General features: G+C 42.0%; 1 protein-coding gene across 13 annotated transcripts in view; it reads right to left on the minus strand.

Annotated features, from left to right (window-relative positions):
* Plch1 (phospholipase C, eta 1) overlaps positions 1-27,660 on the minus strand; it is a 215,574-nt gene that overhangs the window by 11,630 nt on the left and 176,284 nt on the right. For 9 of the 13 annotated variants that reach the window (XM_063281791.1, XM_063281795.1, XM_063281793.1 and 6 more), the window contains 9 exons: positions 24,763-24,870; positions 15,555-15,716; positions 13,957-14,028; positions 11,885-11,979; positions 7,899-7,996; positions 3,806-3,985; positions 3,602-3,709; positions 2,177-2,301; positions 293-377 (listed from right to left, as the gene is read on the minus strand). In XM_063281791.1, coding sequence (XP_063137861.1) covers positions 293-377; positions 2,177-2,301; positions 3,602-3,709; positions 3,806-3,985; positions 7,899-7,996; positions 11,885-11,979; positions 13,957-14,028; positions 15,555-15,716; positions 24,763-24,870 — 1,033 coding nt within the window. The remainder of the gene's footprint in view (positions 1-292; positions 378-2,176; positions 2,302-3,601; positions 3,710-3,805; positions 3,986-7,898; positions 7,997-11,884; positions 11,980-13,956; positions 14,029-15,554; positions 15,717-24,762; positions 24,871-27,660) is intronic. The other 4 variants (XM_063281797.1, XM_063281796.1, XM_063281792.1 and 1 more) reach the window with 1 other exon arrangement.

Here is a 27,660-nt window from a genome sequence, read left to right on the forward strand (position 1 = left end):
TCCTTTTTCAGAGAGGAACCAGAAACTTAGAGAGCCTCTGACTTTTTATCAATGTGTTTAACATACATTCGGACGGCAGTTACAGCCCTCAGTCATCTTGCTCTTCTAAACATTTGTTCCTGTCAGTGCAAACTGTAGATGCAACACACAACCTGGGGGCAGGGGTGGGGGGGCACACACTGCAGCACCCCTCCTCACAGGGCTGGGGGTGTGTGTACACTGCAGTGTACCTCCTCAGGGGTCACACTGCAACTGAAGCGCACCTCCTCCTTGGGGGTGCACACTGACTTACCATTGTCATCCACCACACGAGTTTGGTCCTTGCAACAGTCTACAGGAAGCCCAATAATTTCAACTTCAACAAAAGGGTCAATGATCTGTATAAAAAGAGGAAGTGTCAGTGCCAGTGTTATGTGTACCCACGTATTAATTACTCAGAATAAACTAGCCAAATGCTCACATTTCAGTGACACTTGACTTTTACTACATGCTTACTAAATATATCATAGAGCCAGGTATGGCAGATTTACACATATGAGTGAAGGGTTAAAACATTAAATTAAGTCTCTTTGCCAATATTTGCTAATGCTACACAAATTTCCACTCAAAGAACCTACAATTTCAGTTCAGCGAGCATTCCCAACCAAAGTGAGAGGGTCAGCCATGCACAAAAGCTCAGAAAAGTCTCAATCACTATGGTCAAACACTAGAAGCAACTTAAACGTGTACCATGAGGAGGAGGGCTACTTTATACCGATGCCATAAAATCAACTTGATTTTAGAGGATTATTTTGTATCACAGAAGACTAAAGAAAAAGGAAAATAAAAAGTTGCATGTGATTCAGTTGAAAAAGAAAAAAAATAAGACAATTTAAGGATATTACGAAAAGATTGAATTATAGGTGTTATATGAGGCAATATTACATTTTGCTACAGTTTTATAGAAGAATGCTGTTGTTCTTAATCAACAAGCAATGAGGTAGTCACAAATAACTGCAAAGGGAAGCAAACATATATCCCCCAACAAACTTATAAGACATGTATATATGGGGGCACAGCACAGCATGTGTTATAAAATGCACTAATTGAATTAGTGAATAGAGGAGAAACGTTCATTGTATTATTCTTGTAACTTTATAGGGGCTAAGGACTTCTCAAAATGAAAAGCTTGAGAGATATAGGAAATGTATATTCCTTTCTTCAGACATAGAGTAAGCATAAACTTTCTGTTTTTACCAACTGACTATCCCTGTTGTTGAACACAGGTCAGAAAGTAAAAGCAGGAAACAGTAATGAGCCCATGGAAGATGGTGCAGCAGACATGGAGACAATGACCCTGTCTGATGCTTTCCTGTCTGAGAAGTAGGGCACTATGCTATCTGTTAATAAGTATAGAGAGGTTGGAGAGAGCCAATATGAAGAATGGGAATAGGCCAGGAAGGTGAAGTGTGTGTAAGACATAACCACATTGCAAATACTGCACATAGGTCAGATGAAGTATGCACAGTGGTATGAACATGCAGAGTTGTGTGGCCCCAACACACAATTCGGATGTGAAGTCGAGAAGGTTAGAGTGTAGAGAATGTGGAACAATGGGACAGCCCTGAGAGTAGCACATTGAGACACAGCTGACCATGGGGGGGGGGGGGGGGGACAAAAGGCTGCTGTATCTGCAACAAGGGGACATGACAGTGACATGTGGCCACAAAGCATGAAGCCAAGGAGCAGGCAGCAGTGAGGAAGGCTGCTAGACATGTGGGATTTAGAAGTATGCTTTTGGCCATGTTTCTGTCACTAATGGCCTTAGCCTTTGTTCTTTACATCCTGACTTTAGCATTGCACTAGGATCATGGCCTCAAGCCTACAAAACAGGCAATGTGTAGAGACAAGAACGCTGTGTGACTGACAGAAACCCAGCTTGGTCCTGATTACTGGAGGTCAGTGCTCACTTATAAACTCTCTCTCTCTCTCTCTCTCTCTCTCTCTCTCTCTCTCTCTCTTTCTCTCTCTCTCTCTCTCTCTCTCTCTCTCTCTCTCTCTCTCCTTTTCACTCTCTCATAAACATCTGTACCCCCAATACACAGAAGCACAATAACCCTAAAGACACTGAGATGATTGCATAAACACAATCTAATAATCTCGTACTTAACTAGTTGGGCGGTCAGGTGTAGCTTACCTCGCCTCGGTCTCCAAACATAGAGTCAGGGGGTTTGGGGAGTTGCTGTCCACTGATCACTTTCAGTATGAGCTGTTTTTTGGGGTTGGCAGGAAGTGGGTCACCAGACAAAGGGTTGAATGTTCCTAGGCCAAGTAAAAAAAGAGGTCAGTAACATAAGAACACATACCTACATATACACAGGCACACACATAACCATACAAGTACCCCCACACAGCTTAAATTTGTCAAACACAAGACCAACAGTGTCAGATAGAATGAAGAAATTCTCATGCAACCATCAATGCCACTTTCTGCAGCAGCAGCAGCAGCAGCAGCAGCAGCAGCAGCAGCAGCAGCAGCAGCAGCAGGCACTTCCAGAGTGTGGTTTCATTATTCTCTGTTCCCGAAAGCCAGGGGACAGGCTACTGTAAAGCACATGTCTGAATGCAACTGTGACGCAGATAATTTATCTGAATGCCTGTGGCATCAAGAAGAACAGTTGTATCAGATTCCAATAATTTACTAAGCTATCTTGGGTCTAGAGAAAAATACAAGGAACAGAAAGAAAACCTGAAATTAAGTAAAGAGAAACTTGATTGAAGTGGAAATTTCTAGTTCCTTTGGAGACTCAGTTGTATCATGTGATGCTTTTGTTGAAGTCTCGTGAGAAGGCATGCAGTGCTTTGCTGAGACAGACCCATGACAGGATGCTTTGCTGAAACTCGTGATGCTTGAGAGGGCAGGTGATGTTTGGAAAGGGTGTAAATGGAACCCCATAAACAGTGAGGGGATGCTCTTGCATTGCTGGGCTTTGTTGGGCTTCACTACCCATACAGTGCTTCGCTGGTTTTTGCTGGTTTTCACTTCATAGAGAGAAATGTGCCAAAGAACTTCTTGTGGTATTCTGGCTGATTCTTGCCACTTCTGCTGACTCTTGCCAATTTGGCAGAGCCTTGTGGTTTCTGCTGGATCAAGCCATTGCTACTGATTTGTGTTTGGTGTTTGCTATTGTACTGGACTGCTCGTATCCTGACAACAAATAGTGGAATCACCCCCAAAGAACTCTTCTCAACAGGTCCACAAACGCCTTTTCCTACTAACTTTCTTTCTCCCCTACCTCTGGTCAATGCGATAGAAGAGAGGTTGAAGCATTTAAGAATCCTAAATAAAATAGGTTTAGAAAAACCTAAGCCTACGCTTGATTTTCTAACTCAGTGGATAATGTCCTTGCCATGAAGCCTGATGACCTGAACCCATCCCTGGTACCCATAATGGTGGAAGGAGAAAAAAATGTGTCCTCTGACTTCTACTTACATACATATAAACATACATGCCAATAATAATAATAATAATAATAATAATAATAATAATAAAGTTAAACATGTACGTAGTGGAGCATCATCTGCTGTTTATCTCAGAAGCAACTGGAAAACTGGTACCTACCTTTGCACATTTGCTGGGGCTTGAGAATGTAGCCACAGTTGCCGTTTGCTTTGAATTTTGCTCGATTTATCTGCATCATTCGCCCTTCAGACTGGTAGTTCAGAGCCACTGTGAAAATTGAACGTTTGAGAGGATTAGAAACAACTGACAATTGGCGAGGTGGAGAGAGAAGGCAGAGAACCACTCCTCTCAGGTCATACACACCTAGCTGGCAGCCCGCATTCCAGTAGGGCAGAGGGTTGAAGTTACTGGAATCGATGCGGTAGGCAGAGGGGTAAATCCTCGTGAGCTGTTTTTGGTTGTAGATCATGAACTGCTCTGACTTCTGCTGAACCACTTGATGTGCTCTTGTTTCACTGAAGGACAACACATTCCCTGTGGTCCCTGGCAGTCAGAGAAATAGGGAATGTGGTAAATGCATCAAAGCCAACTCTCTCACAAGTTGGATAATGCCAGAGCCCACAGTCCAAAGAAGTGGGTCTAATCTGTTAAGTTCAAGACTTTGACATATTAAATCCACCAAAGACCATTCACAAATTAAACCACCCCAGACTCAGAATGGGTTCAGAGTGACTCACCTACTATGTGGCAAGTTATATGTAGAGCCACAGAAAGAAAGTGATGGGAAAAACAGAACTCAGAGGCACCCTGGCTGGTGGTAGCTCATGTACGCTGTCTGAACCCTCCCTAGGACAGGAGCCACTGTAACTGACTGAGACTCTGCTGCTTGTTGGAGCAAGAGGGTAAAGCATCTTTACCCATCAAGTTTTGCTGCAGCTGGCTAAAGACAGAAACTTTTAGGCCAAACTTAAATAGGTATGAACAAAATTTTAAACAAAATTTGCTATTTAAGAAACCACAATATAAGCAACTCCTAACCAAGAAAGACCCCAAGATTCCATTCTTAGGGCTCTGTTACCATTGCAAGCCATATAACAACTTCATTTGCTAAGGTGCCCCATTGTGAGATCCCATATTCTCCCAGAATTCAATTGTTTCATTGATTCATACCTGGTCGGTAGGAAGAGGCAGGATGAAAAGTCATTTTGTGCGTGATGTAAGCAATCTCTTTGGCAAAGACACAGATTGGCTGGGGAGCTGGCCCAGTGATTGCACACTTCCATGCAACTATGAGGACCTGAGTTCAGATACCTACAGCCCATACAAATGCTGAGTGAGTGTGACGGCCTGTCTGGATTCTAGCTTGAGAAGGGAGAGACAACGGAGCCCACAGTAATTTAATCAGCAAAGTAGCCTTAGTAATGGGCTCTGGGTTTGACTGAGAGACCCCACCTCAGTGAATGAAGCAGAAGAGCAAAGGAAGATGCTTCTAACGCAAACCTCAGGCCTCTCCATTCTTGGGACTTGGGGTTTCCTATGCATGCCCAGCAACACATGTACATACAAGCATGTACACATACATACACCCACATACACACATACAAGCAATACAGATGTATGAAAATGAAAAAGTATAAAAAGCATGTATGAAGTACATGTACTAGGTGACAACATTAGGGGTCTAAGGAAATGAAGGAAAAAAGGCATTTCAATTAAAAAACTTGAATTTTGAAGGCGATTTGATTATTCATGGAGCCAATCAAAACTTATTTGGAAGAGAGGCAGTCCCTGTGAAGTAGGCCTGTAAGGCCAGCAACTTGGGAGGCAAAGGGTAGATTCCAAGTTCAAGGATTTCCTGCACTAGCAACTGAGTTCAATATCATCCCAGGCAACCTAAATACTGTCCTAAAATCAGTACATATATGGCATACAAGGTCCTATTCTGATTCTCTAATACTATTAAATAAATAAATTTTTTAAAAAGTAATGTTTCAGAAACAAAGAAGACTGTCTATCCATCCAGACTTATAAAATACAAAATTGGACAGAGGTAAAGATGTATAGTGCTGGCACCTGTGTCTCTGCTTGGACTACAAAACACTGTCAGTCCAGAATCTCCGGATGAGGTTATGTCCGCAGCTAGACTTCATTCAGCCAATCCCTGTATTAATCTGAGAACCACAGGCGTCCTTGTTAGAAACCACTGCCTGCTAGTGGAGAGTCTGGAGATTTCTCTTATTCTCACAGATGGTATTCATTTAAATTTTGTAATAACAGTCATTGGTTTAAGAAGAAATCCAAACCCAGGTGGAAGAAAAGTCACGCAGAGTAAAACCTCAAACATTGAATATGCCCCATTTTGTCACTACCCACATCTTGAGCCATCTCTACAGTGCCACAGCTGCTATGATCCTGCACACTTTTACAAACCTCATATCCGGGGCTCGAAATGCTTACTCCCATGTCCACTGGACCTATAGCAAAAGGCCAGCTTGAATAAAGCGCAGGCTTGTACAGAGCCTCGTTCTCATTCAAACAAGGGGAGTGTCTGAATCCATGGAAACTAGGAATAGAATGTAGATTGCTGTGCTCAGACCATATGTCTTGCATGCTCATTAAAAATGTGGTTTGTCTGTTACCTATTGTCCTTGGGGGTACACTTCCTAGGTGTTAACAGCCAGCCATTGTGTCAGTGACACCCCACAACTGGAACTTGGATTAGTCAGAGCTCAGAAGAAGGAGATAGGAAGACTATAGTTCTGAACCTAGTGGTTTCTCTAGCATGGGCCCTTTCCTTGAAGATAATTATTAATATATATATATTATTGACAGAATGCATGAACAGAGTTTATACATCTCAACACTATAATTGAATGCATGCACAAGTTCTGATGGGGAATGCTTTGAATAGAGTCAAATGTACTTATAGACAATCCCAGTTGATGTGGAGCACCACTGTAATCAATATCTGAGTGATATTTTCTGACTCTCCACATAAGCAGATGCACCATGCTATCATTAAGATGAGCTTGCTTATTAAGCTCACATCAGTTAGTATTTTAATGGGTTTGAATTGTTTTGCATAATGATAAGCAACGTACTCATTAAGTATGGCTCATTTTGTGTCTTTAAAAAAGGAAAAACAAAACAAAACAAAAAATGATAGGTTTAAGAAGTAAACAGCACTCAATATTATGTTGCCAAAATTGCTAGCCTTGGTACTTATTAGTCAACATTGTCATTCGGTAAACCAGCTATACCTTCAACCCCAGTCCCTGTAATAATCTGACAGCCACAGGCAGCCATTATTAGAAAGCATCACTCGCTAGTTGAGAGAATGGAAGTTTTCTTATTCTCACACTGTTTATTTAAATTTTGTATAACGGTCATTGGTTTAAGAAGGAATCCAAACCCAGGTGGAAGAAAAGCCATCATTCAATGAATAGGAGATGTACTTATGGACTGTGGCTGATAAAAGAAGTGAGTGAAGAGTCCAAGGTCCATGAGGAGGAGCCTGTCCCACACTGTCTTTTTGCTGACACCACTGAGAGAGTGGACATTCTGATTTCCATTCCACTTCAACTAAAATTAGCATTGATTGAAGTACCACAGGACTGTGGTACCTCAATAAACACTTGGTAAAGGAATGAAATAGAAGACGAGGAAAGAAGAACTAGGAGACTCAAAGATGAGCATGCCTGAGGCTGGACCCTTTCAGCTTGATGGAGTTGAGGGAGTTGGAAACAGTGAGACGGGACTGGAGAGATGGCTGAGTTCAGAGCACTTGCCAAGGACCTGGGTTTGGTTCCCGGCATCCACATGGTGGCTAACAGTCACCTGTAACTTCACTTCCAAGGGATTTAATACACACTTCTGGACTCCAAGGCACCAAGCCTGCATGTGGTACATTATCTACATGTAGGCAAAACACTCATACACATATAATAAATCTTCTTTAAAAAAAGAAAAAAGGAAAATCTATGTGAACCAATGAACTATGTCTATACTTTTTATTAAAATGTCAGCCACTGAAATAAACCAATTTATACAAAGTCAAAATACTTAATGAGAAAATCCAATCCCTCCAGGGTAGCGTTGTAGCTAATTAATTTACTCTTTTTTCTGGTCATTCACATTTGAAATGGCTGGGCCATCTGTGACCTGGTTATGAAGGTGGGTCAGGTCGCCACAGTTCCAGTCCTGGAGTAAGACCTGGCTCTGATGCCTTTGCCTCTTCATAATAATAAAATCCTTTTCCACCCTGTAGGAAATTTCTGCAACCTCCAGGCAATCAGGCACCTACCAATAATCAACACAGGCCCACATGTGAGACTTCCTGTGAGCTTATGAGGTTATGCACTGTCCCAGACAGTCCCACAGACGAGGAATGACCTGATCAGTGAACACACAAACTAGCAATGACATAGTATGTGGACCAAGGTGAGAAATTCCTTACCATCATCCACAATATCCTGGGCTGCCACAGAGTTTGTGTACACCACCAAGTCCGAGAGCTCTCTGCAGAGTTTCATGGTTCTCCTTCGGCGGCCCAGCCTACAGAGCACACACTCAGGTTAGTGAGTCTAGAGATGGAAGGGCTGTGAGCTTCTAGTTACATCACCTTCTGTTTTAAAAGAATGAGTAGGTGACCCTTCCTGGGATTTAATGGAAGTGGGACGGGAACCAAGGTCTAACTCCTTATTCAGTACTTCCCCTACGTCTATAGCATTTGCTACTGCAATTTTATTCAGGCTCCATTGGAAATCAGCCTCTGTGAGTCCTCTTGTGAAAGGCATGGCTGCCCAGTTTGGGAGTCATCCCAGGAAACAGAGCTAGACTGAACCTGTATAGAAGCATGTGGGCCACAAAACCTAAATACCTAAGAGAAAATGAGCCAAATATTCCACAGTGGGTTTTTTATAGAAATGTAATTAGAAGTATTTTTAGATATTCTTTTACTGAAATATACATTGTATTCTGTGAAATATGTATTATGTGAAATATTCAGTTTTCCTAGGTAACTTTTAGGTTTTTCTCCCTCCAAAACATTCCTAGAATCTTAACTATATCTTTATAATCCAAACCCTACTCTTGAACCCAGTAAAATCACCACAGGCCACATCATTGCTGGCTCTCTCTCTCTGTCTCTCTCTCTGTCTCTCTCTCTGTCTCTCTCTCTGTCTCTCTCTCTGTCTCTCTCTCTGTCTCTCTCTCTGTCTCTCTGTCTCTGTCTCTGTCTCTGTCTCTCTCTCTCTCTCTCTCTCTCTCTCTCTCTCCAGGAAATTTAACTATCAAACTCATCAAAGCTCATCAACACTATTCGACAATAAGCACACAAGATGATGAACCGCATCATTACCAAATAGCAAATCACAAACAGGACAAGGAGGTCCACACGTCTTGTCTATTAGGATAGCTGTAACTAACAAAGCAGGTGCGTGAAAGCCTTATACACAACATATACATAGTGCAATTCCCTTGGCAGTTGGTCAAGAGAAGACTTCCATTGTTACTTAGCAATTCTCCATCAGTGTGAAATCCTGTACTTGCCCAACAGAGTAAAAGCTACTGAAAAGTTTTCCAACTACTGAATGAACACATAAAAGGTAGAATAGTCACATGGCTGGTAGTTGAGCAATAAAACTGAACAGAGTACACATACATGCTACAATGGAAGGGAAGCCTGAAAACACAAAACTGAAAGAAGCCAAATATTTTTAAATGTTCAAATATTGACAAGGATAAAGTCTACTCAGAGACAGGAGTATACTAGGGAGAGGAGAGGAGAGGAGAGGAGAGGAGAGGAGAGGAGAGGAGAGGAGAGGAGAGGAGAGGAGAGGAGAGGAGAGGAGAGTGACTGCTGTTAGATAAAGATTTTTCCCCTTGGGATGATGAAAATGTTTGAGAACTAGATATTAATGATAAAAACAACAAATCAGAGAGAAATCCTCACCTTGGTGGTGACATGACATATCCAATCAATCGGAGCACTATGGGCAAAACGTTTCATTTTGTCAAAGATACATGGATGCAGGCATGGATAATAACAGTTGAAAGAATGTTTGTGTATTCTTTATTATAGAATTAGGAGAACCTGTAGCCATTGGTGGACCTGTGAAAGGCTGATGATTATGAGGCTGTGTGAGATCATGCCTAAAATTCACAAGCAGAACCCCCCAAGACATGGGGGCATGGAGACATTCTAGATTGTCATCCCCTTCTACTTTTCACCCGGAGAGTGAATTGGATTAACCAAGTCCCAAGTCCCAAGGTGTCTATGTGAGATGCTCAGGTTCTCACAGACATTGTGGGAAAATTGCTAACTGTCTCAAGACCACTGATCTTGTGTAACACCTGTAATGGCATCTCATTGAATGCACGAAGAATAATGTGGCTTTTCAGTCACTTTCCCTTCCTTAGCTATGTGCCAGACACTTTAAAAATTGTTAGCAACGGTCTTCTGAAAGGTGTTCCTATCTCTCCTATGTCTTTACAGTAAAAGTAATATTCAAATTTTTTCTACATTTCTTAATTGCCCTTACTAGCCAGTGTATGATCATAATTTCTCTGTTCAGTAAAGAAACAAAGGGGTGTGTGTGTGTGTGTGTGTGTGTGTGTGTGTGTGTGTGTGTGTGTGTATGCTCTCGTGCCTGTCTGTCAGTATGTCCATCCACATCTACAGACCCACCCACTATATGGTTTATGTTCCTTTGTGACTCTGTCAGGGAGTCTGATCACACTATAGATCTAGGTTCTAAAAAAAGTCATCACGAAAACTGTTGGCAACAGCTTAAGAAGGGGGAGCAGTGTCTTTTTCACACCTAGTATCCCCCCTTTATTTTCAGATTGTGTGCTTAGTTTTTGTTTTAGTTCTAATTATTATTCCTCTGTCACATGAATAGCTGGCAAGGATTTTCTACAGAATCTCTTACTGAAGACACCATATACCCTGGTTGTAGGACAAAGAAAAATCAAAAAGGAACTGACTGGAAGCTTCCTTCCTGCTGAGTAGCTCCCATAGTGCTAGTAAATGCTCAGCAGGCCACTGTGAGAGAAGTGTCACTATTTTACCCAAGGAAGGAAGGACCACGTACTGGACAAGATGCTCACTGGTGCAGAAGTGGCTTTACTAAGTGTGGGTAACCAAGAGTGTCAGCTGTTTCCTAAGTGGGTTTGAAGACTACCATGAAAGGGAATATATGTTGGCACTATAAATATAATGAAAACAGGATAGCCGAGGAGGTCACAGACCTGACAGGGAAACTACCATTATTGTTCTGCTAACAGGACAAGTAGCCACATTGCTGACTATTCATGTTTCTAACTGTAGAATACTGCTGCTCCTGGGCTTGAGCAGAGAAGCTTCCTTATGTAATGGGCAGCAGTTAATAGAAAGACTTGCAACTCTAAGACCAGAGAATTAGTGACTGCTAAGTGTTCTGCTCCGAATAAAACATCTCTATCAGCCCCGTCCAAGGCTTAAGGAACATAATGGAAGGCAGGGAAGAAAGAATATGAGAATCAGAGGAGGAATGTCATGAAACACTGCCTTCTGGCTATGAGGTTGCCATTGGAATTATAAACACATAGCAGTTATGATTATCAGCATGAGACCCCCACTAGACCTTCAGCATTCCATCATGGATGAGGGAAGGGATCATGAGGTTCTACCGGCTCCTGAGGAGCAACTGGCAGTTAAATAGTTCTGGGAAGAACCCTTTGTTCAGTAGTGGACCGAGTGACAAGTCTCCCAAGATTTTGCAAATGATCCTGTACTCAAACTCATGTCAATAATTCTATTAATCTCAGTGGGTTTAAAAAAAAAAGATGTGAGAGTAGTAGGAGGCCATGTTGGGAGGAAGTGAGTGAGCAGGAGCCGGAAAGAGAAGAGAGAAGGCAATGATGGATAGATATTACCACAATACAGTGTATATTAGTATATAATTGTCAGTAATAATGAAGTAGTAGTTAATATATTTTACCGGTTCCTTAATGGTGTTGGAACCTGCCATGCTAATATCTAATTCCTTTAATGCTTTTGTGGCTTTAAGCTTTTTGTGATGGAAAACTTACCTTGTTTGGCATTAATGATGGTGAATGGAGGAGTGAAGAACTCAAGTCTGGCTCTAAGCACGCACTTGTAAGTAATCCTATTTTTCAACCCGTCTGCCAGGCCTCTGTACTTCTGCACAGGCCTCTTCTTCTCTGACGACGCCTTTCCCCTGACACCTACTGCAGCTAGCACTTGTTCTTACCTTCACCGCATTTGCCCCATATAGCACCTCTGTCTGCTTCTTCACATTTCCTTCCCATACCTTACCATGTATGTCCCATTCTCCAGGCACACACATACTAAACTAAACACACACAACTAAAAACAACCAGGGTAATGGAACGGAAGGCTGTGGGAGGCTGGCCATAAGCATGATGATGATTTCTTACCTGTACAGCTGGCCTCCCTCCTTGCCAGGATTCTGTAGTGTATCTTCCTCATCATCAGTACTATAGGATTTAGAACGTGATTTTGGAGTTTTCTGCTGGAAAAACAATCACAGAAAACTTACTAACTCACCACATTAGGCACATTTACAATATACAGAGACTGGACTGGATTTTTAAAGATACACACATGCTCACACACACGGACGCGTGCGCCCATGCGGACACACACACACACACACACACTCACACACACACACACACACACACAACACGGGTTGGATGGCATGGGGGCTGTGTATGCAGAAAGAATGACCAGCTACTTGTTCAACCACTAAATAAAAAACAAACAAACAAATCACATCTATAACATCCATAGAGGTCCTTATGCCAGCAATGCAAAATTTAGAATTTCATGCCCAGAAGCCAATTTCTAAGCCACATAAAATTGAGATCTTAGAAAAATTTTAGTTGTGTACTTTAAAGGTGTCCATATGAGAGAACGGAAATTAAAGTATCTATTTAAGTAATTATTAGGGAAAATGTCCTTTTGTATAGAAGCTTACTGTTGATAAGTGATAAAAGGCAAATTTGGTTCTTAAAACAGATTTGTATTAAGTTAAAAACAGAAGGAAAGCACATACTCAAATAGTCATCTAAATCAGATTGCTCCTTTTTGAGTTAGTGACTCATTTTCAGTTCTAATAATAAAGTAAAATTGCTACTCATAGAGCATGAGCCCTATATGAGCTCTAGAATTAATCTGCTGTCTCTGGACAGGGGTTTGAGGGGGACGTGGTTTCGTCTCCATACTGGAGACTGCTCATTATTTAGGTAGCCAAAAAAAAAAGCAACCAAACAAACACTGGAGACCCCAGCCATTGTGGGAAGCATTGGGAGCAAACATTTAGCTCTTACAAAGGCTATCCATCTGGAAAGTAGGCTTTGGACTTCTGAGGAGAATACTCTGAGTTGGTAATCTGGTAAGCCATCTTACTAGCCCAGTGACTGATTTCTTGTAAAACATTTTCACCTTTATTGATTGAGGTACCATATATATTTGTAAAAGTTTTGTACACAGTTTTAAGTGTACAAAAATCATGATTTCTACAATGTAGAACCACTCAAATAAGGAAGTGAAATCTTACCTACTCCCTGGAATCCTTCTGCTCTTCTCTCACTTTGGTCCTTACTTCCCCTCAAAGGTAACCACTGTCCTCAATCACTTCTACCCTATAGCATTTTTCATGTTTTGAATTATATATAGCATTAGTACGTTTTGAATTTCATACAAAGATGTTCAGAGTGCACGCAGCACTCTGGGCCTTACTTCTTTAGCTCAAATCATGTTTGGAAGATCAAATCATTGCACATAGAGATAACTGTGTCCTTTTCATGGCTGTTCAACAGTGCAAACGTGAATACACATTTTAACTCATCCTATAGTTAATGAGCATTTGGCCTGTTTCCTAGTTGTTCCATTACAAATGTATGTTCAACGGCTGCTCCCATCGTTGTCATACACCTAAGAGTGGAGCTGCTAGGGAGGAACACTGTGCCAGAGTGGTTTCTGTACCCCAGTAGAGTATGTACGTGTTGCACCATATCCTAACGCCTGGGTTCTGTGGTCTTTTTATGGTGATAGTCATAGTGTCCATGGAATCAAATAATAACTGCAATTTGCACTTCACAGATGCCTCCAAAGGGGAGTTTCTTTCCCTGCCATGTGTTACCTTCTTTTGTGATGGGTGCTTTTCAGCTTTTGACTTTGTTTTTTTTTTTTAGAAATATTTGCTGCCTGTCTTATTTATAGAAATTATTCAGGAATTCAGAATGTGGATCTTTTTGTTGGATATGTTTATTTCAAAGACTTCCAAAATGCACTTGAATTTTGATACTTTCGATTAATAGTAAATTTAACTATATTTTAAAGTTGTTTAAATTTCAAACTTTTCTCCTTCTGATGTCCTAAAGTCATCTTCAACCATTCCAAGGTCATCACAGTATGATGTTGCCCTACCCACAGGAGCTTCAAATTAACTTCATCACGCCCATTCACCATTCTTAGTCCATACCTTGTGTTTCCCAAAGTTGGCCATCAGGGATCGCCCATGGGACTTCTTTCCACTTTCCTTCACATCCAGGTTCTGCATAAATAAAGTAGAATGTAAAGGTCTCTATGACTCTTTGCTCTGCTTAGCTCTGGCAGATGGGGAGAACTCTCTCTTCTCTTTCCCTGTTTCATTTCTTCCTACTTCACACCTCGGATATCTCAAATATGGCTCTGTCTGATGCCAGAGGGAGACATTTTCATGAATGTCAGGACACAGCAGCTGTCTATGGCTTCCCAAAGCTGGAGTCAGGCTCTCAAAACAGCCAGCTGCGCCAGCCCCCCTCAGTTCCTATTTACCACATGCCTGAAATCAGAAAGTGGTATTTTGAACATCCTGTGTAGAGATAAATCATTTCCAGTTAAGAGGAGTTTTAATTTTGGAAAATAGCCAGAAGTAGGTATGAACCGCATCTACTAAATCCAGAAAAGCCTGGCAGTGAATGCTGCTGTTTGGGGTTTTAAAGTATTATAAATAAAACACAGTCATATCACTTTTATTCACTTAGGGAAATCACTGTGAAGCTTATCTGTGCACTGAAACCATTGCTCTGGTGCCAAGCATCAGGAAATAGAATTTTAGCCTTTGAAGACTTCTCACACGGGTGAATTTTCCAGGTAGAGATGGTGAGTGAATCACCTTTTGTGATAGCCCATGTATGGGGCTGGGCGAGAAATGCCCCTGTTGAAAGGATTAGGGTACTTTTTCAGTTGTTGTTCCTAAAATCCATTGTGTGGAAACCTGTAGACCTTACCCACCAAGGGCTCTGGCTAAGTGGAAAGAAATATGTGATTACAACAAGGGTGGGTGAGCAAGACCCAAAGAAGCTGCAAGAAGGGTCAGCTAAAGCCAAAGACGGAGATGACAAGTGTGATTCATGGGACAGCTGATAAAGAACTCAGGAGCCAGATGGTGGAAAAATCCATCCAAAAATTGATGAGGGGTAGGGCCTAGTGCTTACAGGGTTGTTGACTCAGCTTTGCCTAATTTATATGTGTGTGCTGCCTATGAAGACCTAGTAATACTGATCATTAACAGCTGAAACCCTATGAGTGAAGGTTGCTATATTGTTCATTGGTCATATGGTTGACACTACTCTCCCTAAGCTAGGAGAAATAGTACTGCCACCAAAGCCACTACCCTTCTCTTAGTCTCTGCTTTCTCATTTGATAAACAAAAGAATAATGAACCAATTAACCCATGAGTTCCTTGGTACTTCTCAGAGCCCATCTATTGGTAGGAGGACTATGTCACTTATTGTCCAAACTGGAATGATTTAAGAGTTAAATTGGGCACATTTAATAGGATGCCAGGCCAACAGTACGCAGCAGAGCTGTCTCATGCCATCTGAGATAGAAGCTGACTTGAGTTGGAATGACTATCCCCCTGGGAAGCAATAAGGTCCTGCATACATTCTCACTTATTCTGGACTAGGATTTTGTCTCTAAAACTTTATGAAGATACGTACAGAAGTTTGAGAAGCATTCCAGAAAGGAAAAATGCTCGGAAACCAAAGAAGAGGGTATGATTTGCTTTTCCTTGTTCAAGAGGAAATTGTCTACCTGCTTCAGGTGTGCATTTAAGCCTTCATGTGTAGCCTTGAGTAACGCCCTCACTGTGAAACTGTCTGGGTCTTCCTTGTCTCGAATCTGAGACTCCTTCAACAGTGAGTCCAGCTTTTTCCGTATGAAAGATTCTACCTGGTGCTCAGTGGTCCCGTTACTCTGCAAATAAGCAAATCATACAAAGAATCCCCTGAGAAACAGATTCACAATACTGAGTTTATAATCTCAGGATCTCTCAGTAACCTGTAAAAAATTAAGATGTTTGTTGTACAAGTTTGTTCCCCTTAAACACACACACACACACACACACACACACACACACACACACACACACAAACACACACAATCCTCCAAGATGATATCAAAAGCTCACCCTCCATCAGCTGCAGTTCATGTGGCTTCCCTGGTCCTCATGGCACATTCAACATTGCTCACACAAAGTTTTATTCTATTTCATTTCACTGATATAGAATCTGAAGCCTTGAGAAATTGCTTAAGTTTTACAGAGCTAGCCAGTAAGGCAAGAGTCTAAACCATTCCTCCCTAACACTTCAAGATCTCACCAGAAGGCAAGCCAGGGAAAACTTCTGGAAACTAAGCTTTCTAAACCTACCAAGTTACAATTGAGTAAAAACTGCCATTTTTTTAAAATGACTTCCTTCACTGAGAGGCAAAGAATGCTAAAAAGTTCCAAGGCTGCTGACAATTCTGAGACAAATTTTCTCTCTGGTTTCCAACTCCTTGATGTCATTAGAGGGCACATAATATTGACTGGTGCTGTGAACCATTATTATGATTACTTTTAAAATCACAACCAATTCCAAGGCTTTCAGAAGCAAAGCAATGCCAGCATCTCACATAGCTTTTAGATGATCAAGCACATCCTTCCCTGGAAGCCTCACGCAGCAGTGTCTAGCCTCTGTGTCTTTTCACAGACCAGTGGCCCCAGGCTCTGTGCACTACCTCTCTGCTCTTTAACTGCCTTTACCTCCCCTTTGTCCAGATCTGTTCCAGTTGACAAGCTGTTTATTCAACCAGTTCCAAAGAACATCCCACAGAAGCATTGGGGGTCTGGTACCATTCCAGAGGGACAAGTCCCACATTACTTATTACTAGGAGGCTGCTCTATCTGACCGCTGTGGAATAGATAGCGCTCTAATTCTGAATGTATTTCACAAAATCCTATTAGAACAAGGCAATATAAAGTCATAGGATTTTTTTTTAAAAAAAGAACACCTATGCCACCAGGGACTGCTACATTTCCCTGTACTTATATCACAGACATTAATGTGCTTAAGATATTCAATTAACAACGCATAACATCCATTATAGAATCAGACTTTGGAGGAGACAGAGAAATGAAAAAAAGCTTGCATTTGACCTCAGAAGCAAACACACACAGCTCACCAGGCACAGAGATGCTGGGAAGGACATATCGTTCCTGATGGATGTCAAAGGATGTTTTCGGGCACTGTGTATTCAAATGCTGATTTTTGTACCCAGAGGTCTGTTCGCAGTCTAAACTTTGGTCTTATCATTATTATGTAGCATCTTCTGACTGAGTATTCTGTAAACTTTGTTCTCCATCATTTTCTGATTGGTTAAATGATGAGCTAAACAGCCAATAGCTTGGCAGGAGAAGGGAGTCACCATTGGGACAGGGATGAAAAAGGAAGCCAGGGAGAGAATAAGATGGCAGATGATGGGCCATGTGACTAGGAAGTAGGCCAGGCCAGCATTGTCAGGTTAGAATAGCTCAAAATCTGCCCTGCTATAGTGCATGAAGCGTTTAATAAATATAAAAAGTCTCTACACTGTTATTTAGAGCAAGGGCAGGCATAGAAAGCCAAATTTGTAAAGCTGGGTGGTTGAGAAGGCCCCAGAGCACAAGTTGACCAGATAGGTAAGTGTTCAACAGTGAGGAAGAGAAGGACGCCCCTGTGATACACAGTCTGAACAAACGAGTCAATGGTGTACTAGGGCAGTTCTGAGGAGAGGGGAGGACTTTGGGGGCTGAAGGACTTGAAGGCCAGAAGAAGAGTCCCACATAAACAATGCTTTAGGAATAACCACAGTCTGGGAACATATACCAAAAGAGGACAGGGGTCTGCAGATGAAAATTCCAGACACACCAGTGGCCATGGCAGGCACTAAATAGTAGCCAGGCTACAGTTCTAAGGGATGGAATAAGGATCAGAGAGAGTTTTGAAGGAAATTCATTTTGATTGAAACAAACTTGTACTGAATTTCTGCCATAAACTAGGTGAAAATCACAGTAAGGACCAACACACAGTCACATTCCTTGGAGTCATAAAGAATTGCTCATACAGTATGAGTCAGGCATGTGGGTCCAGTGGAGCACAGGGGAGAGAAACCTCACCTGCTTTGGGAATTCAACTTCTTGGCATGAAAAAACATGAAACAAGATATTGTAAAAGAGGAAAACATTGGTTTCCTGTGATAGCTGTAACAAATAACTCCAACATAGTAACCGGAAACAACAAATTCATATTAACATACTCTGGAAGACACAAGTTTGGAGCAATGTAGGGCCACATCCCTTTGGAGCTCAATGTCCCTGTCCCTTGTCACTTTGAGCAGCTCCCTACATCCCCTGACTTGTGTGAGAGAAAGCATAGCAATAGGTAACCATGTCTTCACCTGTGTGTACCCATCTGTTGGTCTTCTCATCTTAAAACATTGCCACTGGATTTGGGCCCACTGAGTTACACCCAGGATATTCTCTTCTCAAGATCCTTAACTGAAGAGAGTTAGGATTTTGCCCTTGATTGGGCTTCAGCATACAGGAACTTTCTGGCTACGTATCTTTTATCCAGATCACTAAAGTTTTCTTCATTATCAGCAGCAAGTCTGCCTCACTTTCTTCCCATTTGTGTATTGACTGGAGTAGCACCTCGATTTCCTTCAACAACCTTTCCTCTGTATTTACAACTTGGCCAACTGCTTAGCATGGGAAGACTTGCTCTCAGTCTGTCTGTTTCTGTGTCTTTGTCCCTGAGATTCATCATTGCCACCTTTGATTTGGAGAGAGAGGCATACAACTCTTCCTTTTTCCTGAGCACTTGGGGGCTACCGGGAGGCCATGATTAACCTACTTTTGATAGTGCTGTGTATCAGGCGAAGGACAGCAAGCCCAGGCAGAAGAGAGTTGGGGAACAGGCAGTTAGTGAATAGTTCAGAATACACACATTAACAGGTTGGGTGAGTTTCTGATATCACTAAAACAATAAGAATACTAACATCAAATATCATGAATTGACACATATAATGATAACATAGCCATAAAGCTTAAAATACTGTGAAAATTACTGAAATGTGCCACAGAGACACCATGCGAGTCCATGCTTTGGGAAAAGCTGGGCTGATAAGCTTTTTTCACTGCAAAACTGCATGAAATTCACCTGTAAAAAATGGAGTATGTCAAATATAATAAATCGAGGCTCAAAATATAGACTGTCTGGAAAGCACAAGTATGACTCTGAACCAGAGTACCTTACAGAGCAATGTCCTTTAACAGCACATTATCCCAGCCACCTAAGGTAAGTACTAGGTCCTGGCAAGACCCACTCTAATGACACAGTCAAAGAAAAATCCAGAACTCAACCAAGCACAGCCCTATGACTGATGAGACTGGGCTAAGCCACAACACTTCTGAAGCAATGCAGCCCATTCTTTTTACACCATTGCAGAAAGAGATGAAATCTTGAGGTGAGTTGATGTTAAGTAGGCTCATATTTTAGATAACCACAATTCCTATTGTAAAACATGGGAAATAGTCTGAAATCCTCTGCAGAAAATGTTGAATAAGTTTCACTTAAGGCCACCAGTGAACCCAACAAAAGAGCTGTAACTCCTTGTATATTTGAATAAGTGCTCTTGAGCCTGGAGGGAAGGTTTGTAGAGACAGAAAGGGGAAGCTTGCAAATAAAAGCTTGCAAGAACACTTGGAATGCCTAGAGCCAGTCTCAGAGTGTTCCCATTCTCTTTCTTTCCTTGCTCAGGGCCTCACAGAAAGCTGGACACAGGAGGAGCTGAACTCTGGGCACGTCAGCAGAGCAGGACTAAAGCTACAAAGCCCAGGATGACCAGTGCTGGTGGAATAATGAACGGCTAACAGGAGAGCTATCATTATTCGCTTCACATCCTCTAATCCTGGGGATTTGCAGAAGGAATGAGAGACCTGCCTGGTGATCTTCCTTTCTTTCTCTGATTTTCATCACTACAAAATTTGCAGCCACAAGGAACAAAGAAATATGCAGCTGAGGTTTCATTACTGTATTATCATTCAGTCCTGGAACCCAGCAGCACCACTAAAAGAAAATTCAGGCAGATACCTGACCTCAGGACCTATCTGCCACTGTGCAGCTGTGGCAGAGACCAACACTGACAGCTATGTGTGCCTTGTTCTTTTCTTTCCCTGGGTCAGAAAAAGGATGCTGCAGTGACAAGAGGGAGAACAGTCATTTAATATGGTCAGGAATAGTTTCTCCCAGGGATATAACTAGGGTCCCAAAGTCAGTCTTCTGAGAGACCTAGGAATCCCCTTTATCCATCCATCCATCCATCCATCCGTCCATCCATCATCCATCCATCATCCATCCATCCATCCATCCATCCAACAACAACAACAACAACAACAACAACAACCAGCTTCTTATTGTCCCACAGCACTCCTTTTCTAAAGAGTCAGTTGGAAAGAAGAATTTGCCTCACACAAGACTAGAAAACAGCTGGAGAGAGCTTGAGCCAGAGAGTGCTGATGTCTCACTAAACATGGGAGTCGCTAGGACAGTGGGCAAGATTCCCAGGTGACACCCGGCCAGTATCAAAATCTTTGGGCTGGGACATAAGCACTAGCACCCCTGAAAGCCCCTTGCCATACCAATATGCATGTAAAATGGGGCCTTCTCTAAAAATAAAACCAGAAAACAAGATATCAGGCTATCTCAACATTCCCTAATGCCTGTTCTTCCAATGCCTGTTCTTCCGTTTAGTGCTGGACATTGGTAACACAAAGAAAGACATATCAGCTGCCCCTTCGACTGCCTTATAAGGCTTCATAGCCATTTCCTCGAAGCATGGGTTCAAGTACAGCTGCTTTTCAGCCATCTGAGTCTGCACTGACCTCCTCCTACCAGTTTCGTAACTTCCCATAAGACATGTTTTTCTTTTCACGGACATATCATATGAACAGAAAGAATTAGAATCATACAGGCACCCTTCTCTAGTCCTTGTAACTTGTTGCTAGCACATAACCATTTGCTATGGTAAACACAGGAGTAGCAAGATCTCAGAGCCCCAACAGGGGACTCATTCGTTGTGTGAATGCTGTTAGGTTGGAGACTAACAACAACGTTCATAAATCTTAAAATGCCTCAAAGGCAAGATGATGAAGTTGCAACTACAGTCATGGGGAAGGGGAGATGATTAAAATGTTCAGTGAGAGTCAGGGTGGATCGTGGTGTATAACAGAATACAATGGGTATTACATGTGACTGGAGCACTGGGGCTCAATTTGTGCTGAAAGGCTTGGTTTTGTGGGAAGAGCTTCACGCAAGAGATAGCTAATGTTTATGCTTAACAGCCTGTCTAAACACACATTCAGAGAGTTTTAAGAAAAATGCAAGTGAAAAACTCAACAGAAGAAGAAAAATAATCAATGAATGAAGTTGAAATTCAGGAGTGGGAAGTCTGCAAGACCCACGGGCACAGAGGGTCCCATAACTGTGAATAATAGTGAACTGGCTGTTGAATCAAATCTGCTCGATTATTGCACTGTGGCGGACAGGAAATTGCCCCTTGCATCTCTGAGCTGTGTGATTCTTGGGTCACTGAACACATTGGCTTTACCCTGTGGCTTACATAGTATGAGACAGATTTTCTCTATGGCTGAAGCTACAGAATAATACAAGGCAGACGCTTAGAGGAGTCAAGAACAGCAGAAAACATTTATTGAATAAGCAAAGAAAAAAAATGCAAGGGGCTTGAGCAGCTGACAGATTAGGAGAAAGCCTGTCTCCTGTTCAGCAGGTAACGTTGGGTGAGCCACTATACTTGCCCTATTCTTTGCCTTGCCTAGAACTTTTTCTCCTTATATTAACCTGACTAATTTTTTTCTAGATCTTTAGTTAGATATAACATCTAAGGAAACCCTTATGTAGACATCCCCTCTGAAAATTCAACACGTGCATGCACATACATGTACACACACCCACACAGCTTTTTTTCCTTAAGCACTTACATCTAACATACTATTTATTTCACTGATTTGCTTTGTTTCTTATCTGTCTCCTTCTTCTTTCATTAGTGTTTAAACCTCAGGAAGACAAGGACTTTCCACTATTTTATTCACCTGATAGCAACAATGGTAATGGCACATCTCCAACAGGAAATGCTCAGTAAAAATTGGTGACATCCATAAAATATCTTAATAAGCTCATAAAAGTTAACCTTCGGGGTCCATGAATTGTGCTCAAAGCTTTATGTGTTACAATGCTTTAGGGAGGTCTTATTAACATAACCATATACATTCAACATACAGCTGAGGTTGAGGGCTTCCTCTATAGGAATGGCTTTGTAAGTAACGGCTGATCCATACCAACACCCTACACTATACATTGTTTTGTAGAACAACCTGACTTGTAGAACTATGATCACATGTCTTTACTCTGCCATGTAGATATGATGCTGAGCTTCCTGTTGGCTACTGGAGTATAAACTGACTGGTTACAAAACTCTCAAATTCTAACTTTGGACATTCATTATTGTTCTCAAAAGAGCTCAAAGGGAGAGTACAAAGTTTGCATAAGAAATTTATATATTTCTACTAAAAATGTTGAGTGTGTGTGTGTGTGTTTACATGTGTGTTAGCATATTTTTTCCTCAATGTATAACATAGAGCCTCTGTAAAGCCTTGTAAATTGGGGTGCTCCCCAGCTGCACTCAGGTCAAATTAAAGGTCATGGTTATTTTTGTGGAACATAATTCTAAAGCATCTATTCACACCAAAGCCTAGAAAGCAGCCAGGAGATTTTGCGCATAAGCTAAGATCCCTGGAGTTTTCAGATGTAAATATTGATCTGTTTCCAAAGAACAAGAAAATTTCACAACCACAGATATTTAGTATATAAAGTTAAAAGTTTTGTCAAATATGATTGCCAGAGCCAATATCCCGCCTATTGCAGGAGGATCAGCAAGTTCAAGGCCAGCCTGGGCAACAAAGTGAGGCCGTGTCTCAAAATACAAAGTTAAAAGAAGGCTCAGTCAGAAAGAACTTAGCTAGGACCTGGATTCAACTCCAAGTAGCACAAAAAACCAGTCTCAGCAGGTTCTCAGAAAAACTGATACGGCCAAGAGGATCTAAGACCTAGATCAGATTCACTTGGATGCAGCAGCAGATACTGCATTGTTACAGTGACAGTAGTTAAAGACCCCACCTCCCATTTTCATAGAACAGCAGTCCCCACACAGGTGACATACAGGGGCTTCTGCTTCCTCTGTCACATGGTAGACTGTGCAGCTAGCAACTAGTGAGCTGGAGAATCAGAAAACCCTGGTTTACTGAATAAGATATTAAGTTAAATTATCCACAGCCAGAAGAAATCAGTTACACAGATAGCACACACCTTGAATTGCATAGAAGAAAAGCTTAACATAATAACTATGTTTTCGTTTATGAAACTAGGATTTTGTGACCTATTCGTTACGGTATTTAACTGAGTTAGTAAAAACAAGCAACAGGGAAGACATGAATTCAGTTCCCGAGTTTTGCCTTCTTTTCCACACTGAATCTCCTCTATTTCCCCACTTCAAAGTACTTTAAAGCCAAGAAAGAAATGTCCATGGAGACTTCAGCTGTCATTAAGCTTTTGTCTCCTTTGAAACTAATGTCAGTTCCCATTGTCACCTCTAAAGTGAAGCATCAGTTAGTGGAGCTCAGAAAAAAGTGTCTTATTGTAACAGCATAATCGTTAAATTCAGGGTAATGGTGTATATTAGATTATACAACGTATACTTGGAGACACAATAATGGTTCTGATCTCTAGGAAATATTACTTTTCTGCAGAAATGAAACTATACTGTAAGGTCTGCACTGTTTTGAGCTTGTCCTGTGGCACTGGATATCACGTGACTATTGATGGTAAAAGGGACAAAATTTCTTCAAACCTTACAATTCTGCAGGTTCAAATTGAACTCCCCTAGACCATATGGCAAAATGCACATGCAGACCCTTTATGTAAGCAAAGGACCAGATCCCAGGGGAGATGGCTAACTTCGAATGCCATTCTACTTAGGATGTGGCTGAGGGAACATCAGCCAAATGTCTCACTCTTGGAATGGCTTGGGAATTATATGGGTCAAGCTACATTCTCTTAGTGAGGAGTTAGACATTTTAAAAGCAGACCCAGGTATAGCTGGGGCCTGGAGCCAGTCTAAGGTACCACAATGGAAAGCCAGTATTTGGCAGGGGTCATGAGGGCCACCAATCATTTTTCTTAAGAAGACTTACCTTCAACCACAGTTTGACATCTAGCCTGATTAGACGGTGTGGCCATGTTGAAGAAACAATGTCACTGTGGTGGGCTTAGAGGTTTTAACTACTCAATCCAGGCCCAGTATTCCTCTCTTCCTGCTGACCCAGGTATAGAACTCTCAGCTACCTCTCTAGCACTATGTCTGACTGAATGTCACCTTGTTTCCTGCCATAATGTACTAAAACTCTGAACTATAAGCCAGTCCCAATTAAATCTTTCTCTTCTTAAGAGTTGCTATGGCATCAATGGGAGAAGAGGCCCTGGTTCTGTGAAGGCTCGATGCCCTAGTGTAGGGGAATGTCAGGGCAGTGAGGAGGGAGTGAGTGGGGGAGCATGGGGGAGCATGGGGGAAGAGGGATGGGTTAGGGGATTTGCTGAAGGGAGGGAAAGGGGATAACATTTGAAATGTAAATAAGATATCCAATAAAAAGACAAAAGGATTCATTGCTAAAATACCCCTCAGTTTTAAGGCATACAACTTCACCACTCATCTACCACAACTGCTGAGTGCCAGCACAGAGTAATTTTAAAATACCATCCTTTCCCGCTACAGACGCCATATGTGTGGAGAGTTTAACATACCACCATTGTGGCACCCTATTCTTCTACAGGATGTAAGGGATAGGAATGTTGGGGAGCCAGCAACTCACATAATGCAGCTTGAACTTGCATTCATCTTCAATTTCATCTGCACTGTCCTCATCGGACACTTCTCCTTCCTCTGCATCATCCCCAAGGTGATATGGCAACTTCTTGCCCTGAAATAGATCAAAATGTCCCATTTGAAGATGAAAATAAATTCACAACAGCCCAAAATAGAGGCAATCCAAGTGTCTGTTGGCAGATGAATGGACCCACAAAACATGCTCTTCTGTGGAATATTACTCAGCCATTAAAAAGAACAAATCCTGATACATATTATAAGATGGGTGAACCTTGAAGGCATTATTCGAGATGACACGAGCCATAGGCAAACCTAGCGTGACTCTACTCACACAAGGTATCCACACTGCAAAAACAGACACAGAACACAGAATGGTGACAGGGACAGGCATCATACAACAAACAGCTGCTGCTGAATAAATATGGAATTTTGTAGGGAGTTCCAGGTGAGCCTTGGCTGCAGAGGAAGACATGGGGCGGGGTGAAGGGAGAGAAGAAGGGAGGGAGATAATTAGCGAGGAAGCGAGGAAGCAGGAGGAGGGAAATAAAAGGAAAACAGAAAAGGAAAAAAAGAAAAGAAAAAAGGAGAATTCCAGAACACGGAGGTTGGGATTTCTGGCTGTTCTGTTGTTTTTAAGTTACCCAGACTAAGACTTTTTTTTGGTGGTCAGAAGACACTATGGCCTCTGAGAGCAGCCTGCTTTCCTCAGAATGTAGGGGAAAACTGTCCTTAGCAGTTGCTGACTGGTGCCCCTTTGCATCCAGCCCTTCTTTCACAGAACAACGATGCAGCTTAAACAACAGTCTTAGGACTACTAGGTAGGCCATTCTCGAGTCATTTCAGAAATCACAGACCTTGGATGTGGAAAATTCTCATAATGAAATGAGAAGGGATCTGAGTTACAACTTTACATTCATCCCCAATATCCCTGGGAGACTGGCTCTGGAACTCTTCTCAGACAGAAAATCCCAAAGATGCTCAAGTCCTTCCTACCAATTTGGTGTCTGTACACCATGGTGTACAACTTCTGGTTCATTTCAAATTACCTCTTGGCTATTTAATCATACATAATAACATAAGTGTTACGTAACCCAAGGGAAAGAAACCTGTGCAGGCTCAGTACAGACACAGGAGGTGGACTGTCTGAACCCAATACGACCTCAAAGATCTATAAAATCACTGGGGAGTAATTTGGAAGTAGATACAGTCAATTGTTAAGAACAAGCATCTAGGACTTCGGAGATGCTCAAAGGGTAAATAAACCACTTGCTTCACAAGCGTGAGGATGTGACTTTGGAGACTCAGAAACCGTGTAAAGCAGGGTGGTTGTAGCCTGTGTCTGTAATCTTAATGGCTTCTATAGCAAGAAGGGAGACAAGACAGGGGAATCCCAGGAAACCCATAGGTCTGACTCAAATAAGGTGGAAGGCAAGCACGGACATTTACAGCTGTCCTCAGACAACCTGTGCCCCTCTCCCTGCACCCCCACATATAAGTGTGTGCATACATGCACATGCAAACACACAAATGTGTTTTGCTGTTGTTTTGCTTTTTTAAGAGTAAGTACCTCTATGGGCTTTCCCCTCTCTTCTATATTTCCCAAGTTATATTCAGAAAAAGTTAAAAAAAAAAAAAAGCCAAGAGAAGGCAAGGTCTAGGGCCTGATAAGAGAGAGTTCTAAGGTAGGCTTCTGACTTGAGAGCAGAAAGGAATGTTAATAGGCCATTAAATTGGTCTCAGAATATGCTGTAGGGCAGAGATGGGCAGAACCAGGCTCTGAGGCAAGTGGCTGAGGCCGTTGCAGTGGGCAGCCTTCAAATGTTACCAGTGTCTCCTGTCTCTTATCTCTGTCCTTCTGTAATACTCTCTTCTGGAATGTGGGCTGGACCTAGTGACCACTTCTAAACATAACAGAGCAAAATGATAGGGTGTCTGTCCTTCCTGAACCTACCTTCTATCTTATTCTTCCACACCCATCCATCCTCCTGACCTCCACATCTCTCCTCTGTCTATCTCCATCCCACTGTACACACACATATGTGAGTTGTTCAGTGGAAAGAACCACATAGCAAAGGAGTAGGCATCTCTAGTTAAACAGTCTGCTAGAACATGGCCATCACTGCCACCAACTGACCCTAGAAATATAGCTTTCTCCTCCCAGTCCACCCCGGAGTACCTGGGTTTCCACCTGACTCCTTCACTGCAGCCTTTTAGAATGCTTTGAGCGGAAAACACAGCAGAGACTATGGGATGACACCTGCTACTTCAGGTTGCTAAATTTAGGTTCAATTTGATATGCAGCCACAGATGCCCAACATACAAATAGATTTGGGAGAGCCAGACCTAATCCAGTAAAAATGCCTTTTGCAAAACTAAGGAACAGAGATCATTGTTAACTTCATCATCCACATGGTAGCCTCGGCAACTGCTGGCAGAAAGGCCACCATTGGCTTCTTCCACCATCCCTCAGCAGATGGGCTCAGTTTGGACCTCTTGTTTCTTCTTCAATGCAAGAGGAAGGGACACCTGACTGGTAATTTGAAGGCAAGAAGCACCCAGCTTCTAGAAAGGTTGAAAAATCAAATATCTAACATTTTAAACTCAAAACAGAGATAAAAAGATTTTAAGTATGGATGAACTTGGCAACTGATTCTGCACAGGAATGTTTTGTTGCATTGTAAGAGGCCTCTCTTAGTGATGCCTTGCACCCTCCTATGCAGCCAAAGCCCCTGACACTGGGCTTTAGCATCGCGATAATTTCAAGGTGATTAGATAATCTACGTAATAAAAGTAAAATCTGCATTCAGATGAAGTGTTTAGGATTTAGAGACTTCAGACTTAAAGAATGGCATTTCTAAGACTGAAGTGGTCTTAGATTAGATTG

The sequence above is a fragment of the Rattus norvegicus genome, chromosome 2 (assembly GCF_036323735.1).
Source record: "Rattus norvegicus strain BN/NHsdMcwi chromosome 2, GRCr8, whole genome shotgun sequence".
NCBI lineage: Eukaryota > Metazoa > Chordata > Mammalia > Rodentia > Muridae > Rattus > Rattus norvegicus.